This window comes from Telopea speciosissima, chromosome 3, assembly GCF_018873765.1.
Source record: "Telopea speciosissima isolate NSW1024214 ecotype Mountain lineage chromosome 3, Tspe_v1, whole genome shotgun sequence".
NCBI classification, from domain to species: domain Eukaryota; kingdom Viridiplantae; phylum Streptophyta; class Magnoliopsida; order Proteales; family Proteaceae; genus Telopea; species Telopea speciosissima.
Genome location: NC_057918.1, coordinates 29,779,329 through 29,801,621, shown reverse-complemented (window position 1 = coordinate 29,801,621; position 22,293 = coordinate 29,779,329). Strand labels below are relative to the sequence as shown.

At 37.7% G+C, this 22,293-nt stretch overlaps 1 protein-coding gene across 1 annotated transcript; it reads left to right on the top strand.

The window, feature by feature from the left end:
* The first annotated feature begins 5,793 nt into the window (after positions 1–5,793).
* LOC122654422 (casein kinase 1-like protein 2) lies at positions 5,794–15,479 on the top strand. Its single transcript, XM_043848500.1, has 14 exons — positions 5,794–6,394; positions 6,514–6,554; positions 8,686–8,755; positions 8,860–9,008; positions 9,099–9,194; positions 9,289–9,359; positions 11,645–11,706; positions 11,866–11,929; positions 12,012–12,096; positions 12,816–12,942; positions 13,051–13,133; positions 13,219–13,282; positions 13,692–13,834; positions 14,760–15,479. The coding sequence occupies exons 1-14, from the start codon at positions 6,319–6,321 to the stop codon at positions 15,057–15,059; spliced, it is 1,431 nt and encodes a 476-aa protein (XP_043704435.1). The 5' UTR covers positions 5,794–6,318; the 3' UTR covers positions 15,060–15,479.
* Positions 15,480–22,293: the final 6,814 nt, after the last annotated feature.

The following is a 22,293-nucleotide window of genomic DNA, read 5'->3' as shown; positions in this document are numbered from 1 at the left end:
GTTCTCTGACTCTTCTGGAACGTTGTTCCAGCGCTAATAAATTCTATTTACCAAAAAAAAAAAAAAGCTTCTGTATAGGGATTGGTAGAGCCAGATTGGTTAAAATCCTTATCATCTTTATTCTTTACATGATCTAAACACGACAACTAGTTGGTACTCATCAAGGGTGCTTGGACCTTATCCAAACAAAAATCAAGCTTAAGGCCTGGGCTTTATTCATTTGGCATCTTCATAATCCCAAGCTGGCACAAGATACTTATGGACTTCACCCTATTATTTTGCCTAAATCTTGCCCAACATTGTTTTTCAAGTTTTTTTGTTTGTATAAAAGTCTTTTATACTTGTTTGCATACATGTATAAAATGAAAATAATTTTGGTTAATTTTAAATAGTATTTGCAAAGTATAGAAATAAAAATAAAAAATTTAATTCAACAATAACTAGTATAAAAAAACTCAAAGCAAAATGAACGTAGGTTCCTCAATCTATGTGTGGAAAAAGGGCGTACCTAGTGCCCACTGTGAGGTCTGAGACTCTGAGAGGGTAATAATGTATGCAGCCTTATCCCTGCTTATCATTGTTTCCAGACTCGAACCCGTGACCACTTGGTCACAATGGAGCAACCTTATGTTGCATCAAGTCCCACGTGATGCCAATAGGGAAACCTGTCAAATAGAAAGAGGAGACCATGTATTAGTCATGTGTACAATTTAGGTCCTTTCTTATATATATATATATATATATATTTTAGGGGGGGGGAGAACACTGCTTCATCGACCAGCCTCTCTGAAATGACTGCCTCGCCCTACAAAATGAAAAGTCCCTCTTGGTCGATGTCCTTGCGTGTGCTCCCATTGGCCCTTGCATCAGCACGGGGGCCACACGACCGGGCATCGTGGGGGCCAATGGGAGTGTTTGACCCTTTCCATTTGTCGTATAATTTAGGCATTTGAATTAAATTACAAAATAAAAAAATATGAAAAAAAAATTACAGCTTTGAATAATTTAGGCCTTTGAAAATACATTGTGGGTTACATGTCACTTGAAAAAATACCACATACACTAGATCTTTTTTTCCTGGTAGAATTATAAAAAGGGAAAATATCATCCCCCTCCTCTCTAAGTTTGCCTAATATTAATTCAGTACCTAAGTTTTGAAATATATCTTTCCCCTCCCCTATTTTATAAAGTTACTATCAACCGTACCCTAACAGTTGAAAAAGGCCATTACCTGATGATGTGGGCAAGTCCAATATTTTTAAAACCCCAAATTACTCTTAATCTAATTTAATTTCATTTTTTCCCTCGTCAATCCCAAAATACCTTTTTTATCTTTTTTCCCCAAAGACCTTTTCTTGTTTCTATGTCTTCTTCTTCTTCCTCGCATGCCTCACACCTGCAACATCAAAAAGATCTCATTGAACTCTTTCGCATAAACGATGAACACCACCGCAAGATCTTCTTCTTGCCTCTTATTCCTCTCCCCGTTTCTTCTTCTTCCTCTTCTTCCTATCTGCGTTTCTTCTTCTTTGTCTTCTTCCGCCAGCACCATCGTCATGGTCAAGCCTTTCTTTTTAAATTGATAGTCAAAGCAGAGAACTATTCCGTTGGTGCCAACTAAGAAACTTAAACAGATGTAATCATATGAAACAATAGAACAACGATGATCATCTCTAATGGAATAATACAATTTCAGATTTCTTTTTTTTTTTTTTCAATTTTACTCCTATTGAAAAATCTATTCTTGATTCTAAATGAAAAGAACAAAATTCTTACATACAAAATCTAAAAAATACATACAAGGTGTTCTATTTGTCACTTTGTCTATATACCAATAATTTGAAACTCAATTTCTCTTTCTCATCCCTTCGTTTTGCTTTCTAGGTAGACCTTCGTTTTGGTTGGGCATGAATCATTCAACCAAACAGGTTGAGAGTGTAGAGATAGAATTTCAAGAGAAAAAAAGAAAAAAAGAAAGAAGAATCTCAAAAGAGAACAACATCAGTGCCACCAAAATAGTCAGAATTTTCAATGGAATGATCAGACCACAATTCTCTGAGAAGCTTAAGCAGCAACTGTGCCTTGCGCTTGGCTCGCTCCGTGCAAGCGCTCTGCACCAACAAGAAGAGCTGCGTCACCACCCCGCACGCTACTGCATCCCTCTGCAACTGCTACGACGCCGAGCATAGCGACAGCAGAGCACCCGCCGCGTACTCCGTTGCCCTATCTGATGTCTTCAATATGATCTTCACAAGAATTGGAACCATCAATGCGTGGGAAGCGAAGGCCACGTAACTCGCCGGTAACCGGCATAGCAGCTCCATCGTCGCCAGAGCTCACTCCGCGTCGCACTTCTGGCGGAGGAAGCTTGCATGTCGTCAATGGCGGAAGATGCTTGCTGGTGCCTTCTTCTTTCTCCCCCTTCTTCTCTCTCTCTCTCTCACTATTTCCCCTATTGTAACTTGTTTGGGAGAAAAAGGATAATAACGTCTTTTTATATGCCATTTTAACAGCGTTAGTCACTTAGGTACGGTTTTTTTTTTTGGTAAGTACCTAGGTATGGTTGATAGAATCTGTATAAAGTAAGAGAAGGGAAAGATATTTTTCAAAACTTGGGTACTAGATTGATATTAGGCAAACTTAAAGGGGAGGGGATGATATTTTTCCTTATAAAAATATGAAAAATAAAGCAAAATTTAAGAAAAAGAAAGTTCACTGTTCTACCAAACAAATTATCTAGTTTGCCATGGGTTTTTTTTTTTTTTTTTGGGAATTAAGAGCTTATATATAGATTTTACTGGGGAAGGGGGGAGGGTCCAGGTGTTGGTCTTTGCCAACTGAGCAATCCCCTTGGATTGAAATGATCCATACCCACAAGTAGTGATATTTTTTCAATGACATTATAAATATTAAATAGGGAAAAAGTTCTCTAAACAGCTAGGGAAGGGTACTGTAGTGCATGCATTCTCTTTATCTCCATCCTCTCATGAAATTACCTCGCTGCCTTCCTATGTATGAAATGAATTCCACCTCTACACTGTTCACTCAAAGAACTCTCTACTTTGGACTACAATATATAAATAAAAATGGGAAAATTGCACAGATCCACTAAATAAGAAAACTAATTACAAGATGCGTACGTTAAAAGTTTGTTTTACATCTACAAGTCTTAATTTTAAATCACAAGTGGGACCCACCACCTCCTCCTCCTCCTTTCTTCTCCGCACGAGGCTGCACCATCCAGTCGCTGCAACCTCACAACTCCTCTCCCGTTCTCAGTCTCTCATCCCCCACCTGCAACTTCCCCTCCCTCTCCTGTTCTCAATCTCCCCTCCCTTTTAACCTCGACCCATCCCCTGCTTCCCTGCCCTCCCCCGTCACCCCCAATTGCCTTGTTGTTAATATTATTGGAGAATTGGAGAAGGTGAGTTCAATAAAATCTTCCTATTCTATAATACTTTCAAGACCTTGAATAACGAGGTGGTGCAATTAAAAAGCAAAAGAGAAATTGAATTGGAAATTGCGAAAGTCTACTTGGATGAGATGTTGAGATTTGTCTTGACTCAAAGAATGAATCCATAGGAAAAGTCAGTATATGGTTAAATTGATTTTGCAGATGACTTTTGGTGGTCTTACAGCCACGAACTTTACCAGATCTTGGTTGCATTCTGCAAATAAATGCGGAAAAGAATTTAAATTTAGGCATAAAGCCTTCACAAGACAGCTTCTTCTTCCGATACCAAGGTTTAAGGACTTGGGATAGGGCACATAACCTGTTTGGATATATCCCTCTAACAGGAGGTGGGGCAAGGGAGATGGGGAAGGATAGGGAAGCAGGGGATGTGCGGGGTTGCAGGGGGGAGGAGACTGAGAACGGGAGAGGGAGGGGGTGTTGCAGGTGCGAGAGTCGTTGTGGGGTTGCAGTGGCCGGATGGTGCAGCCTTGTATGGAGAAAAAAGGAGGAGGATAAGGTGGTTGTCAAGGTGGGTCCTACACATGTGATAAAAAATTAAAGAATTGAATACAAATTTCAAAATAAAAATAATAAAAGATGAAAGAGAATATGAAATTTTGATTATTTTAGGAAGTTCAATCTTGTTTTTTATTGAAAATCATTAATAATATCTAACTTTAGGGATTAAGTAAATTTTTTTAAAATTGAAATTAATAGATGTAAAAATAAATTTTAAACCTACTTATCTTATAACTTTCGTTCTTATTTAGTGAATCTAAGAAATTTTTCCATTAAAAAAAAAGTAGATAATATACGTGTTGAATTTATATATATATATATGGTGTTTGTTATTTAACTATTATCACATTAAATTACGAATAGTAAGTAAAAGCATGATATGGATTATCCACCTTCTAGCCGAGCTGTCCAAAACTAAAAGGAAATTCTCCCCCTCTTATCTCTTTTAAAAAATAATATTAAATAAATAAATCTAAAATAATTAAAACAAACAAATTAAATAACTTCTAAGTTTTTTATTTAAATTAAATTATGGGAGAAATCAACATCACTGTAGATTGACTCATTATTCTTCAGGCAAATGGTTTCTGATCAAATTGATCCCTCTCTATCCATAGTTTTAGGTATCGGGATCAGATCGACTATATTACTGATACTGTATTAGTGGTATTGAAACAGGAGCGAGTAAAATGGTGGGAAAAAAATGTACTAGCATTTTGATTTTCTCGGGGGAGGGGGTGGAACTTTCTTCTTGGGTGGAATTGAATCAGTATTTTGATCCACAAAATTAAGAGTGTCAAAATGGAACTAGAACTGATTGTTTACAATCGAACCGAATTGAATCACATATAATTATGATTATGATGATTTCATAGGTTCTCTTCTTGGTTCGATTTTGATTTGCACCGATAAATCAATGGTCTCAATTGAATAGAAAACAGTGAAATTGAACCGAATAAACTCTACTTTCTGTATTGTCTTATATTCAAACAAAGATTGGTTCAGTGTTTCTAAGGGATTACATCCACAATATATAGTATGCTTTAATTATTCTAAATTTATCTGTTCACGCTTTTACATTAGGTATAAAAAGAATTAAAGGGAACAAAGGTGAAACTGAATGTGAACCAACATTACAAGCCGCATGTAAAACAAATGTGAACAAGAAGTAAACACATTACAAGTCAGAATTGCAAACCATTTTTCAAAACCGACACTACAATCCACACGTGAATTGGATAATGAAAATCGAATAGAAAATCAATAAAATCGGACCAAATGCAAAACGATTCTAAATTTGTCGGATTTCTATTCGTTTCGATTTTAATTTGAACCTTGCCCAAATATAAACCGAACCAGAACTAGACCAATTTAGTTTTACACCCTTAAGCAAAATGGTCAAATCCAGCCCGATACGACTGATCCATTCTGTATCATTATCGGCGGCCATCGATACCAATGCTGGCTCAGTAGCTTCCTTTAAACACTGTTTTGAGGGAATATTCCATTTTCCTAGTTGTTTTTTGAATAATGGGCTTTTACTAGTGGGCTTTAAAGAACCAACAGGCCCATAGGGAAGGGGCCCAACCGCAATTGCCAATTTGTCTCTAGATTAGTATGAGATGCCCCAATCCCCATCCATGGAAGGGCGCCAATGCCGCATTTCCGCGCCCGTCTCTCTACATCTGTCGAACCCAAGGAGCGAGAGGGAGCGTCCAAAAGCGTGATAGGGAATCGCGATTTGAATTTGAGAGGTGAGAGAGTTTTATTTTTTATTTTTTAACAGAAAAAATATTTGGAAAGAAAAAAAAGGGGAAAACCCTACGTTGGGTCCGTTGTTGAAAGTCCGCTTGGATTGGATCAAAGCGTCATGGAGAGGTGATATCATGTCGCCTCTGCGTCTTCTCTCAGGCTCTTCTTCTTGTTCCTTCCTTCCTTCTGCAACCTAAACCTCCGTTGAAATTAAATTCTGATTTTGGAAACCCTAGATCTCCCGATCTTCTTCTCTCTCTCGCTCTCGTTCAAGCGGTCCTTTTTTCTCTCCCCTTCCTTCACCGAATATTAAAAGTTTTTTTTTAAAGGAATATAAGTATCCGTCTTTCACTTCTCTCCGTTGATCTTCCAATCTGCTTTTGTTTCTCTTTGATTTCACCGTCCAATCGTTGCTGGCACCGATTATTATGGGCATTATTTGGACTCCTGTTTTCAGCGTTCTACTGTTGTTGAATTCGGAGAATTGGAGAGGTTGAAGTGAATCTCTGGGACGTTCAGGTGGCTTCCTTTTCTCTTGTTATTTCCTCTGGAAGCTTGGGTTCTGCTGATTTATTCTGGTTCCAATTTCGTTGATGGAGCCTCGCGTTGGGAACAAGTTCCGCCTAGGTCGTAAGATCGGTAGCGGTTCCTTTGGAGAGATCTATCTTGGTTTGTTATTTCTTCTGTTTCTTATTGTCTGTACTTCATTTATTTAAAACTTTATTCGTTGTTTGATTACGTTTTTGTGTGGCTTTGATTGATAAATGTATATTCTTTTTCTTTGGCAGGTACTAATATCCAGACGAATGAAGAGGTCGCCATTAAGCTTGTGAGTAATTTTCCTCCCATTTTAACTCCCCCCCCCCCCCCCCCCTCCCCCCCCAAAAAAAAAAAAAAAAAAAGAGTGAAACAAAGGGAACTCACCGTTTTCCTTTCATCTCCACTTTGTTTCCCTTCATTCCGGTTAGTTCCCACCCCACTCTTGTGTGCTCAAGTTTATGCTCTGGAAGGCTGTTCAACGATTTTAATTTTTGTCCAGGTAATTAATTAGGTGTGGAAGATGTTTATTTGTTTTGAATTAAATGTTTCTTCAAGGGTTTTGTCCGATACTAGTTCTTCAATGGGCTGTGGGAGTAATGTTCCTTTTGGCACTTCGGTTGTTGCCGCTTGGTGTCATAAAATATTCTGTGTCAGATGTCCTAAATGTAACTATATGCCGTGCGACCCAAGGAATGAAGTGGATTCTGGATAAGAAATATGAACAGACTATAAGATTAACGTGGAATGAGATCACACTGGATTTTCAGATACTATTTAGAAAGTGGCAGCTAGGTAAATTTTATGGGAAGGTTCCGCTTGCCCCAACGGAAGGACCTTGAATTGTTGTGGCCAGTTTTGGGATTGAATCTGCCTTCATCCTTCTTCTTCTAATCCTTCAACTACACACTTCTCTGTTTTTTGTTTTTCGTGGAAAGTTGGCAGCTAAATCCTTACCTTTGGTGATATGAACCATACCTTTGGTGGAGTGAGCCTTATTATGATTTTGATCATAATATGAAGTATAAACTCCCTGAAGGTGATGTGAACCTGTTAAGAGTGCACCAAGAGCTTCCTTTTCTTTCAGAAATTATTATATGAATGGGTTTTAGTTGTTTTGAGGGAGTTTTTCCGTGAAATTGTTTGGTGTTGTACAAGATCCATGGTGCATGGTTGGAGGGTATGTTGAGCTGAAATCTTTAATGTTTAATATCTGACAGTTATGATTTTTTTTTTCTACAAAAGAATGATGGTGTTTGACTGTATTTGTTTTATTGAATCATGATTCTGTTATGGTTCTTTAAAATGGGAAAGAGAACTGCAGTTTAGTGTGGGAAAGAAACTGGATGAATGATGATAGCATTCGGCAGTGACTTGAAAGTTTGTCCATTTTGTCAGTTTTATCTGTTATGTGTCATGTGTCATGTGTCTTGAGTCTTTCAATTCACTTTTTAGTTTTTACAACGATGCAGTAACAGTTGCAAAAGTACTGTTTGCTTCAGGAAACAGAACTTTCGGATTGGGTACAAGAAAATTCAATTCCAATTCAACCCATACTTGGTAAATTTCGAAATTGAAATTCAATCCAATTCTAGGAATTGAATTTTCGGCATAAAGTGAGGTATAGGAACAACACTTGGAAGAACCTTGCCTCCTTTGTTTCACTAGATTTGGAATGCAAACATAGTGTCATGGTTTTGAGATCAACGAAGCACTATGCTGAGTCTAGCCTTAATGAGAGGAACACTAAAATAAATATATTTATGAGAAAACAGGAGAGGATGAAAAGAAATTTATAGGTTTTCTGTTTGCATATTTATTTATTAAAACCTGCAAACATATATTTCACATATCAGAATAAAATGTCCAAAGCTGTTTACTGAGAAGTGAAGCTGATATTGATACTAAGACTTGGAGACCTACATAAATTAAGAAATCCACTGACCTTTTCACTCCCAGACGAAGGGGGTCTGATTAAGGAAATAAAGAAGTGTAAGATGTAATAAAGCTTGAAAATAGTAACTACCTTCACTAACTCATGAGTCGTCTGTGAGTTGACTTACTGCTTAAGTTAAACTATCTTAGACTGGTTTGGGCAAGTTTTGACATGAGAAACTTTGGTTGCCTAGGATTGCCTTGCCACCATGACAACTATGGGACTGAAGATTAGAAGGGGAAAAAAAGAAGGGGGGGGGGGTTTACAGCCACTGTGGATTAGAGTAGAACAGATTTGGTCACAGAAATTTACACAGTTATTACCAATGAGCCAAGTCTTTGTGACATGGACCAACAATTTATTTTATATATTTACATTATCCTCCCCTTTCCTCAGTGTTGGAGATTGCCTCTTTCTTTCATTTCTCCTATTGGTTGTGGTAAATGTATTCATTGAAATGAATGCTAATGCCTTTTCTTCTCTCCAGGAAAATGTCAAGACAAAGCATCCCCAGTTGCTATACGAATCAAAGCTATACAGAATCCTCCAGGGAGGAAGTAATGCAACTTTTTTTTTAATCATCTGTTGTTTATTGATCTATTTCTGAATTGTCTTTTTCTTTTATTTAACACTTTCATTCGCAATTATTCTACTTTGGCAGCTGGAATTCCAAATGTTAGATGGTTTGGTGTTGAAGGGGACTATAATGTTCTTGTGATGGATTTACTTGGACCTAGTCTTGAAGATTTATTTAACTTCTGTAGTAGGAAACTCTCCTTGAAGTCTGTTCTTATGCTTGCAGATCAGATGGTAGGTTTCATGTATTGCATTCTTACTCTTCAGCATTTTATTTACCTTTTCAGTTTCATCAGTTTTTGGCAATCTCAATACTCTTCTCAGATCAATCGAGTTGAATTTGTCCATGCCAAGTCATTTCTACATCGAGATATTAAGCCAGACAATTTCCTTATGGGTTTGGGGAGGCGTGCAAATCAGGTTTTGTTTTATAGCTTAGCTATTACACCTTTCAAGAAAATTTTAATCTAAATATCTATTTTGATGTACTGTCTTCTGTTTTACATGAATATAGGTGTACATAATTGACTTTGGTCTGGCTAAGAAGTATAGAGATACTTCAACCCACCAGCACATTCCTTACAGGTATGGAGCCGAAAATCGTTAATTGGATGAGTTTATTTGTGGTTGAAGGCTATGATATTTTCTGGTCTGCAACCATGTATTCAGATGTCACATATCTTTTGTGGTTTATGTTATAGGATCTTCATCCACCTTTCCGATCTCTTTTCTCTCTGCATCAGGATTGATGAACAACCAAACTAGGACAGAATCTGAAATGAATGCATAATAACATAGAAATTAAAGATGATGTAGGACAAGATACATAGAATGAAGTACGGGTTTCCTCCCGAACAATTGAGTTAGGTGGGGGAGGCCCTTAAAATCTTCAATTTTTTTTTTTTGGGGGGGGGGGATTGTTGGGATATGTACAAGATCCTGTGGTTACCCTAGGATTGAAGTAGGACTTTGATTAGGGTTTAAGATGATACTTTGTACGAGAGGTTGAATTTGAGAAGGGTTTATTAGAAGTTCAGTTTAGGGTTTTAACTGAGAGTGATGTGAAGGGTTAGGTGACTGATGGGTTTAGGGTATACTCTCTTTGTAGAAATTAGGATCAGAGGCACAAGGGTAGTATTATAATGGGTGCAATGGGGAAGGTTATAAGGATTCTCATGAGGTTGAATTTGAGAAGGGATTATTAGAAGTTCAGTTTAGGGTTTTAACGGAGAGTCGTTTGATAGGATGTGGAGGGTTAGGTGAGTGATGGGTTTAGGGTATACTCTCTTTGTAGAAATTAGGATCAGAGGCACAAGGGTAGTATTATATTGGGTGCAATGGGGAGGCTTATAAGGATTCTAATGAGGTTATTGCAAGTTTAATAGGTTCTTGAGATTGATTGACGTAAAAGATTGGTGCTTGGACTAGATTTCATGTACAACCGGAGGATCTAGAATATAAAACTAGATACAAATAGCTTTAGGAAACAAAATATAGTTGCTTTAAGATGAAAAAGAAAACGAATGAATGATAAGAGAAGGAACCTAGCTTAGGTTTATCCTAGTAGTTCACACTGCTAAGCATGCACCCACATTATATTCTTTCAGATTTAATTTAATAATGATCCACTTTTTTTTTTCTTTTTTTAAATAGGGGGGGTGTGTGGGGCAATACTTATATGGCTTAATCCGACAGAGTTACCTAGAATTGCTTGAGTGCCTAATACCACCGCCATTAAAGGCATTAAACATCAATCATGCCACAGGTCTGATTCTAAATGTGGCTCTCTTTACTTGAGTAGACATATATAAGGAGAAGAAAACCAGTACTAATGGGTCCCCATGCTTAATCATATGATATGGGAACATTGGGGCTCAGAAACGGAGACCTCCAACCTTGTTCCTCATTGCAGGGTAGAACTAGTAGGTGTCAGGATGTCCATTGTGATGTTTTTAGTAATATGCTGTGAACACAAATGCTTGCACCGGTGGCGACCTTGGAGTGATATGATGCAAACTGTAGGCATTAAAGGGGAGAACATGAAGGCTGAAAATGATTTTGAAAGTAATGGTAAAGACTTGACAGTTTATTACCTCACAGGAAATATGGCCTGGGTGAAATATAATGGTGGAACAGGATTTGGTGTAGCCAGGTGTGGCCGACTCCATGTAGTTCAGGGCAAAGCTTGATTGAGTTGACAGCTTGACATTGTTGGATGTTGGTAAGGAGTTGTGGAATTTCTTGAACTAGATGTGGATTTGTGTTGAGTATTTGGATTCTGTAAATAGTCTCCATAGGAATTATACTTAATTATAACATGTAACCTGTTTTTTTTTTTTTTTGGGGGAGGAGGGGGAGGGGTTGTTGGGGGAGGATAATTAAAAGGTGTGCACAATGTACATGTCAAACCGAACCTCACAGGTGGTTTGGAAGTTGGATGCTGAAAGACTAAGAAGCTGCTAATACAACTATGTCTGGTTTAATCCGTGGTTGAACTTAATTCCATTTCTCTTTGTCATGAGATATTTTAAAGGCTTTTATCTGTGAACTCCAAAGCAATGTGAAATGAAGTTGGTTAAGCTCTTATGATCTCTGGCCATGGACATAGTGTCACAGTAGCCCCACAGGTTAACTCTATCATTGGGCTACTCACATAAGGGAAGCATTTGGCCCATTCTGGATCAAGAACATGAATTTATCTTGTTTTGCCTGTGTTACTAATAAACTTGTCACTGTTGTTTTTGTAAGCTATATCAAATATCTTATTGTTATGGTTTCTGTTTTGTTTTGTCTTCTTAAATTTGGCAATACATATCAAGTGTTATGTAAATCCTTCATCTTTGTACCTTGTATGGTCTAAAACACTGCAGAGAAAACAAGAACCTGACTGGAACCGCAAGATATGCGAGCATGAACACTCACCTTGGCATTGGTATGGTATATTGGTATATTTATTTTAGCTACAATTTATTCTAGCAGATAATATTCTGCCAAGCTTATACAATATTTGGTGATAATATCTTCAACATTATAGAATAAATTGCTGGGCCGGTGTTATGCCTCTTTCTGACTCTGATATTGGATTGCATAGAACAAAGCCGGAGGGATGATTTAGAATCTCTTGGATATGTTCTTATGTATTTTTTAAGAGGAAGGTACGAGTTTCTATCCTACCTTCTTTATCATGCTTGGTCTCCATTGAATAATGCATTAAATTTTACTCTCCTTCATCTGTAGTCTTCCTTGGCAAGGGCTTAAAGCAGGAACCAAGAAGCAGAAATATGAAAAGATCAGTGAAAGGAAGGTGTCTACATCCATTGAGGTAATTATTTATTCAAGGGAAAGCATCTACAAAACCCTCTTTAGAAAAACCCATATCGAAAAACCCATCATTTTATTTGTATATATGTTAGAGCTGCTGGAGACCAAATCTTCCCTCTCTCTTGATGAAAGGGTGTACCCAGTGCATGAGGCTCCTGCCACTGCGGGGTCTGGGGAGGGGAAGGGTCATAATGTACACAGCCTTACCCCCACTTTGTGGAGAGGTTGTGCCGGACTCGAACCCGTGACCGCTAGGTCTCAGCAACCCACCGTTGCTCCGAGGCCTGCCTTCTCTTTCCTCTTGATGGCAGGACTAAATTTTATCTCTTAGTAAATCATATAAAATAATTACACACATAATAATGCGTCCACAATAAGATATTATTATGTATTTTTGTCATTAATATTATGTATAAAGAAAAATTATATGAAATTCATAGAAAGCTTGCGTTTGAGGATAGCTTTATCATTTGACTGGTGATCTTTAGAGGGTGATTTTCTCTCTAGTAATGAAAATTCTTTTTGGAAGGGCTTGTGGGATAGATATTTTGTCCTTTACTGGGTCTAGTATATATAGAAATTGGGCAATGAGTTTTCTGGATAGAATTCTTTTACTAATGGGTTTTAAAGATTTTTCCCTTTATTTAAATTGGTTTGGATGTCTGCCCTCTGTATCTGTTATGATGCAATTGTCACTAAAATTTACTGTTTTTTCAACAGGCTTTATGTCGTGGTTATCCTACGGAATTTGCATCCTACTTCCATTATTGCCGTTCGTTGCGTTTTGATGATAAGCCAGATTATGCTTATCTGAAAAGAATATTCCGTGACCTTTTCATTCGTGAAGGTTTGAATTTTGCTTCTCTATTCTACAGAGGCTGCAACTGTTCTCAATGTGATACAATCTCTTAAATAAGATTGTCCATTTGTTTCACATGACATGTTTTTTTTGCAGGCTTTCAGTTTGATTATGTGTTTGACTGGACCATTTTGAAGTATCAGCAATCACAGATTGCCACTCCCCCTGCCCGTCCCATTGTAAGTGACATTAAAGTATGATGTTTTTCTTTTCTTCTTTTGGACCCAAGACATTTGCATCTAAATACTGATTTTCGTCTGATAGGGTGGTCCTGCTGGAACCAGCTCTGGGATGCCCCCAGCTACTGCCAATGCTGACAGACAATCAGGTAGGTTTAGGATTGTGCTTTTTATTTTGGATCCTTATCATTTGGTTTCTCTGTCCACCTGTTATAGGGATGCAACTTGGGCCGGGATGGGTTGCATAGTTGATTAATTTTGAAGGGCTGAGCCCATGGCTGGCCTTAGTTGCATTCTTGACCTGTTACTTGCACAAGGAAATCATCATTTTGCATTCTTGACCTGGCCGTAGTTGCATTCTCTTTTAGTACTTGAAACCATGCTGCATGATTGTAGTATAGTATATCATAGACCCTTCGGTTCAGGCTGCTTTTCTGTCAACATAAGCCTTCCTATAAGTTGAGTTCTCTTCATTCATATTTAAGGTAAAGAATGTATCCTCCTATGCATACACAAGCACCCGGGCTTATGCTTTCTTTCTTCTGTAAACTGTCCCAGGTGGTGAAGAAGGAAGACCACCTGGCTGGTCTTCAATGGATCCTACTCGTAGGAGACTATCGGGTCCTATTATAAATTCAGGAAGTTTATCGAAGCAGAAAAGTCCAGTTGCAAATGATTCCACGTTGAATAAAGATGCTATGGTGAGTTCTTTGGTTCATAGTTGTCTTATCTAGATGTTGGCTTCTTGCAGCTTGCTCTATCAGTTACATATGCCGTTGAACATGCAGATTTTCTCATTGTAATAGTAATATCATATTGATTTTTTTTAATATAATATAGCATGCATAATCTCTTACAGTGGCCTGGCTTTACTGCTGTTATCATTAATGTTTAGTGTTGTAAAATTGTTTGTGCTATGCCTATGCCTCTCTTCCCCAACCCTCAAGTCATTTAACAATCCCTACCCACCTCACCAAACCCAAAAAAAAAAAAAAAAAAAAAAGAAGTTAGATGTTTGTGACCAATATCTGCCTGCATATGAAAATGGTCATCATAATCAAGGTTTTAAGTATCCTTCTGTATCCGTCAATACTAATTGATACGTACTGTATCTTTAAGGTATTGATACAATACAGTACCACTACGATATCTAAAAAAATTTGGTATTAGTATATGTAAGAGATCTCATTCTTTATAAATCAATTGAATGCACTTGTCTTGTCGTACTTTGTTCTATCAATTGAATGCTCTTGTCTCGTCCTACTTTGTTCTTTTTTTTATACATGATATATTTTACATATTATTTATTTATAGTGTTGTATGCTTGAAAACTGTATTTTGCATATATCCTAAGCATGTCCATATGTTTGTTGACCATTTCTATGCGTATCTCCGATGCGATGCGTCTCTTAAAATTACCCTTCTGATACAATACCCGATTCAGATACTTTAAACATTGATCATAATATGCTTGTTTCTATATAAAATGTAAATGACTTTATTCAAAATCTTTAATGAGCTTCACCTTGAACTAAACCGAAATAATTGTCAGGGATGACGACTGTGGCTTTTAGCTGTTGCTATGTGTAGTTCTATTTTAACCCGCAGATGCTTGGACATATGCAGTTGTCTAATAGTACCTTTTTGGGGCGGACAAGTGGATCGTCAAGGCGAGCTGCTGTTTCTAGCAGTCGTGATGCAGTGATGGTGGGAAGTGAGTCTGATCCTTCTCGTCCTCGAACAACAGAAGCAAGCCCAGGAGCTTTCCGCAAGGTAGCAAGTGCACAGAGAAGTTCGCCAGTTCCATCTGCGGAGCATAAGCGCACATCTTCTAGCAGAAACCCCTCTAACATAAAGAACTATGAATCAACTCTGAAGGGTATTGAGGGCCTGAATTTTGACAATGATGAGAGGTTGCAGTATTAGTCCCACACTGCACTGTCATCCCTGTCTCGATCTGGCTCATGTTCTGTTTCTCCTGTAAATCATTAACTGCTATACTACTGTAACACTTTGGAGTGGAATTATTCTCTTTTGATTAGTGTTTTGGGGGATGATGTGATTTAGAACCCAAGGTACTGACTGGTTGGGAACAACGGTATGACGCTCTCAAAGACCATAAAATAAAAGTCAAGAGAGGAGTCGAGCCTGACCGTATCCCACCATGGTAAGGCTGTGTCAAATACAGGTTGAGGTGTCTGCATTGATTCACTTCTATTAAAACCTTTTCGTTTCAACTGTAACTTCTATGCTTCAAATCTTGCCTTCACCCTATGCTGTGTTTCATTAAGTGATGTTACTGTAAGCTGGCCTTGCCTTGTTAGTGATTTTATTTTTCAGATCTTAGCCCCCTCTGTCGTTTTAATCTGGATAAAACATATGAATAGAAACATTAATGACGGTATTTACTGTTTAAGAATGTTTCTTGCGGAGAATCAGTAGGTAGGGTTGCCTTTGATTTTGTTTTATTTGTGAACCTCTCCAAGTCATCTTTGAATTGGTTATAAGATGGACTAAAAAAATAAGGGCCTCTCCAAGGGCTGTTGGAAATGTCACGAAATCCCCCACTTTACGGGGATGTCCTCAGCGTCGAGGAACTTGTAATAGGGTGTATGTGTGACTCTTGCAAATTATAGTAGAATCGAAAAGCTCTATTCACTATTTAAAACTTAATGTCAAAGGCAAAAGATCCATCATCTGTCTCTTCTATTCTGTGTGAATTGTATGGTTTTCATAGATCCAAATTCAATCACCTCCACTTGAGATGAGAAGCAATTCCTCATTGGTAGTAAATGGTTATTCATTAAGTGGACATTTAAGATTACGAAACAGAAGAATTATGCTCCTACTCTTGCAAGGATGGACTACGTTTGAATGCCAAGTAAAGATAATCATAATGAGACAAATATATCATGGTGTTGCGATGATTGATTTCTCTCTCTTTCCTCAAAGTCAATTTTTTTCCTTCTTCTCTTGGCTTCCCAACATAGCCTAAATGAGAGAGGTCACCCATATTCCCCATTGGTAACTTTAATTTTTTTCTTTTTCATTTTTTAACAACAGGGTAATAGTTATACCTATTGAGGGATCTCTAAGCTGATGCCTTTTGGAATCTATATATGCAATGTGGCAGATCATTGGCTTCCAAGCCCCTTTTATATCTTATGAAATTTGGCTTCCAAGCTTTGTGGTTATGTTAATTCAATTACCTCAATTTATGTGGTAATCTTTTTTTTATTAAAATTCATATAGTAAAATCAGCCTCAAAATAACCCCAAGGGGGTTAGCTCAGTTCGGCAAACGCAACATTCTTCGAAGTTAATATTAGTCAACATGTATGATTCATAATTGTTATTTATCTAATAATGATCAGTAGGTTAAGGGATTGACTCTCCTACCTCCCGGGAAAACGGGGTCAAAAGGATGTGGATTTAAATATAACATATTTATGTTTATCCAAAACATCTAGCATTTCTATTTTCTATAGATCTTCTCTCTCTCTCTCTCTCTCTAAATATGTTGCCGGGTAGGAAGTTACTTGCTTTTAATATTTATTGGACCTTCCGGAGTGGTTTACTTACCATTGCATCCTTAGCTAACTCTCCCTATCAATTTCATGAGTAGGAAAAATACATGAGATATGGGAAATAGTTTTCTGTTCCAGAAGTGTGGTCTACACCAATACTCCTATATATCTATTTCTCTCGTCCTCAATACAAGGGGCCATAGGTAGAATCATATGGGGATGAGAGAGATAGACTCATGGGAGTACTAGGCCACACTCCACGACAGTTTTTTTTTTCCCCTAAGATATTTCATGATGCTGGTATGGATGAATCTTCTGATGTTGTGGGATTTTTTTTTCTCCATATTTTAATACTAGGCACACATTCTCTATCCGTGAACGCATCTAGGCGCAAATTGCACCTAGACACATGGGGTAGGGTTTGGGCTATTGGGAGGGGGGAGAGGGGATCATTTTGCCCACTCCCATGTGTCTGGGCATACCCTGCAAACTTTTCCCTTTAATAATACCCTTGGATACTGGATACCCTTTTTGCCATGTAATTGACAAATTGGATCCTCACTGCCTTTTTCTTTTCTGTAGCTGTGTGTGTGACGGAGAGAGAGGGTCAGCAAATACAAACCAATTAACACTTATGACTCAGCTCAACCGATCTTGGCTTCATAGAATCAAGAGTCAAGACCCATTAACCACTTTGACTTAAAACATTATCACCACTCACCAACCCTGTCCTGTGATTACTGTTCCTGTTGGGGTGTGGTGATTATTTAATACCCAAACCCATTAAAAACCCAACTCATAAGCATCATTAACTTCTACCTATTATGCAGGTCAAAAATACCCTTCTCCATGCTAATCAAAGAACTAAGATCTCTTGGATGAAGGAAACACTGGGTCCATTCATTTTTAGAAAACTCACTTTTCTCTAATATTTCCATTGCATAGTGTGAAGTGTGAACAACCAAATGTTGCTTTAAGAAGAAGGAATAAGAATAACAGCTTTGATCTCCTTTTTTGGAAGAAAGGGTGGGGGGAGAGATATCCAAACTCCCTTTTATCATTACAGAATAGTTAACTTGTTTTGTTGATCTGTTGACCTATTTGATCTTTTAATGGAAGATGGGTTACCTAATCAATATGATTAGGTAATATTGTTCCTCTGCATCCCCAAACATCACCTCCAAGTCAATTAGTCAATAACTAACTTTGCATTTAGATATTCAAAGTTCAAACTAAACAGACTTCATTTAGGAACAAAGATATCCAAACATCTACTTTATTAAATTCCTTAAGTTCTCCGACTTAAGGCTGTGTTTGGTATGCATTCTGGGTCGATTTCGCATTCTCAGGTGATAAAAACAACTCGATTTCGCATTCTCGGGTGATAAAAACAACTATTTTTATCATCTAAGAATGTGAAATCGACTTAGAATACATACTTTCGCTGCTTAAAACTAAGATCCTCTCCACTGTGTGGGCAATTGATACATCATGACCTTACCAATCATTTGTGAATTAAAAAGGAAACAAAATTCAAGAGAATGGAATCGGGGATGGGATTGTTTCTGTCGCGATTGGAATTGATTGAAACCTTAGATATTGGAATTAGGAAGAAAGAAGCAAAGATTTCTCAATATCTGTTATTTGTTTTTGGTATCCCAATTCAATAAACTTTGGATCTTACTACGATGTAAGTTCCATTGATTTTCTCACAATGATAAAAAATAAAAAAAAAAAACATGAAGATCAAACATGAAACTAAACGATTCACAAAAGGGTTGTAGAAATCGGATCCGATTCGGATTCCTTAAACCATGGGAATGCTTATAATCTATGCATGTAATCTGCAAAAAACGTTTGTTATCAACAAAACCATGACCCTACCCCAATGGAGTCATGAGTTGAGGTCTGGGTTTTTTATCTTTCCTTTAGGATTTGGATGATTTTAGTTAATGGGTTCTGCTGATCATCCCGTTCTCATGCATCGATCAACCTCCAACTTGGTAATCGAAATACCTGCAATTCCCCTTTGTCATGTTCTTCTTCCTTCCTGCTCATAAAAAAGGATCTCAATCTGGGTTGGCGAATGAGTTAGTCCGAGACACAGGCACGGATCGAGGCATTCTTGCTGGGTAAGCAGCAATCCTATTACCCTTCTCATCGTAAATGATGGCATCATCTTCATCAGGAACTTTGCATCTCTCTCCTAAAATTATAGTCTTTTTCCATATTGATTCCTCTGCTTCTTTCTGGTGTTGGTGTTCTTCTCTTCGAGCTTTATATTTAGCCATGGCATTACTACCTGGTATCTTCATGCTAAGGCTCTTGATAAGATTTCCCTTTGATACTACGATTGTTGTTGCAGAGCGTCGATGTTGTTTGTGTTCTTCTAGTTGGTCTACTGGTGAATTGGGTTCCTCTTTTGAGCTCTCTTGTGCTCCTGCATTGGCCGCCATTGCTTCTACTGTTGTGGTTGTGGTTGTGGTTGTTGTTTCTGGTGGTTCTGTAGCAGTGGTTGTCGTAAGAACAGGGGAGTGATGCCCTGTTCTAGATGAAGGAGAAGGTGAGGGTTGCCGTGGTGGGGATTTTCTGGATTTAAAACCACAAAGAGCTGTGATTATGGCCATAATTGCAGCTATCCATGCTGCAAGAAGAGATAGAGAGAGTGCTGGATGGACTAAAGGATCCACTTCTGATGGAATCCTTCTTCCCATTGTTGTTGCTTGCTTTGATTAATTGATTATCTTTCTTTCTTTCTTTCTTCTCTGTCTACTTTTCTGGGTGTTTGAGGCTTGTTTTGATCGATTGATGATTAGAAAGAGAAGCTGAAGATTAGAGAATGAAATGGGTTCTTCTGGTTGTTTCTCTTGGCATCCGAAACAGATTGCCTAGTTTGAGGAGTGGAAATTGGGAAAGAAGAGGTGAGAGAGAAAGAGAGAGATCAGTTCATCACCTTGTTTTAATTTCTTGGTGAAGCTCCTGTGTAGGGAATTTAAGTTAGTTATCTTCCTAAAAATACCAAAAAGACAGGGATTTTACTTATGAACTGATTAAAAAGGGGAAAAACAAAACCCCAACGAAGAAAGAAGGATTCAACAAAGAATGAAAGAAGTTGGTAAATCAACCATGGTTTCAGAAATCAAGATTGGAACAAAAATTCCGGTAAATATCGGATTTTGAACCTATTTTTTTAATGGGTCAGGCCCCACATGTGAAATGACCACTCCTTCCTATTTTTGTTATCGTTCAGCGGGGCTGAACGCTTCAGTTCCTGCCAAGGCTGGACAAGAGCCAGGTCCTTTTTTAATCAGCCATGAATATACTTAAATTTAAATTTTGTAATCATTAAATTAACAAAAAAGAAAATAAAACTTACCTTATATAGTCGATCTACAAATTGTTTAACTGAAAAAGAAAAAAAAAATCCAAAAAACAGATTCTGTCAGTCTAATCTAAGAGGCTAAAACAAGACAAGAGAACAATTCATTCAAAGATAACTAACTAAGATGTAGTAGGTTCACAATTCATTCAAAGATGACATACAAATTTAGCCAATTCATGAGGAACTCTTGATGAGCAAAATGGGCTTCTTCATCCATGATTGCACAAGTTATTTTAACTACGGTGTAAGAAATGAGACCGGACCGATTGAATCGACCAAAATCGATCGGATGAAAACACTTAATGATCAGTATTGTTTTTGGTTTTTAAAAACCGATGAAAGACTGAAACTGACTGATAAGACCAACTGAAACTTGCTATTTAGACCGAAAAGTACCCGATGAAATTCAATATTATTGCATTTTTTTTAATTTATACATGAAAAACCGAGATCGGACCAATACTAGACCAATAATGGACCTTAATAAAACCGACAGAACTAATTGCTATCAGTTTTGGTTTGGCTTTTGTAAACTGAACTCCTTATCAGCCCGGATACAGCCCGAACTGATATCTATGAACCTCATACATAAGATTAAAAGTGGACCTGTCGAATGATGTCTACAAATTTTGGGCCTTTGGAATTTGGAGAAGACCCAACTCAATATCACTTTCCTGTTTAGTATAGGTCTTCCCTTGGGTTACTGGTACTAAGGGTGTCAATCGTTTGATTCGGCCTAGTTTCGGTTGAGTTTGATCTGATATCTTATTGATTTGTATTAGGGCTACTGTTGGGTTTGATCCGTTACGATTTTCGGGTTAACATGTGTACATACAACAACAAACTCAACCTATCCCAACTTAATGAAGTCGGTTATATGGATCCAAATCAAACAAAGTAGGTAAAACTGAGGTGTAGATAAAATAAGGAAATGAAAGTAAAAAATGAAAAATGACAAATGAACGGTGAAAAATAAAAGAAAAGTGATAGATTAAAATAAAAGGAAAGAAGCACAACCCAGCAAGGCAGGAGAATCTTAGCTAAATAGGGTCTGATACATCGATCCTTGGCCTTCAATAGGCTCAATCCGCGGTCATACATGGTACAAGACCAAGACTATGCATGCCCTTTCTCACAACTTTTCCTATGGTCATTTTAGGCCTGCTCCTAGCTCTATTAACTCGTTCAATCCGGATCATACCACTCCTCCTTACAAGGGTGTCCTTAGGTCTCTGTTGAACATGACCATACCATCTCAAACGACTCTCTCGAAGCTTATCACTGATCAGGGCAACTCCCAAGTCAGCTTTAATATACTCATTCCTTACTTTATTCATCCTAATTTTTTCGCACATCCATCTTAACATTCTCATCGCTGCTACGCATAGCTTCTGAATATGACACTTCTTAACTGCCTAAAATTCTGCCTCATCATCATAGTTAGTCGTACAACAATCCTATAGAACTTATATCTAAGCTTTAAAGGAACACGTCAGTCACACGGCGTCCCGGACACACTTCTCCACTTCATCTATCCCACTTTAATTCTCTGTGAAACATCAGCCTCTATGTCACCTTCCTTATTTGTGAATGACCCCAAATATCTTAAGTAGTCATTTTGTGGTATCTATTTTTCCCCAATTCACACAATGTCAGTCTCCATCATAGTAGGACTGAAATTGCACGACATATATTCCGTCTTTGTTCTACAAATCTTAAAGTCTCTTGTTTCCAAGGTTGATCTCCATAGCTCTAACTTAGCATTAATCTCTGCTTTTGTCTCATCCACCAAAACGATATCATCGGCGAAGAGCATATACCACGGGATCTCGTCTTGAATGTTATTGGTTATGTCATCCATGATAAGCCCAAAAAGATAAGGGCTTAAGGTTGATCCCTGATATAGCACAATCATAATTAAGAATTCTTTGTCTTGACCTCCCACAGATCTCACACTGGTAACCACGTCGTCATACATATCTTTTATAATATCTACATATTTACTCGAAACCCCTTTTTTCACTAGAATATGTCGGATTAAATCTCTAGGGACTCGATCATAGGCTTTTTCTAGGTCAATAAAGATCATATAAAGATCCTTCTCACTATCTCTATATCTTTCTATGAGCCTCCTCAATAAGAAGATAGCTTCTGTTGTGGATCTACCTAGCATAAAGCCAACTTGGTTCACCAAGATATGAGTCTTTCTTCTCAAACGAGCTTCAAAACCTTATCCCAAAGTTTTAGAGTGT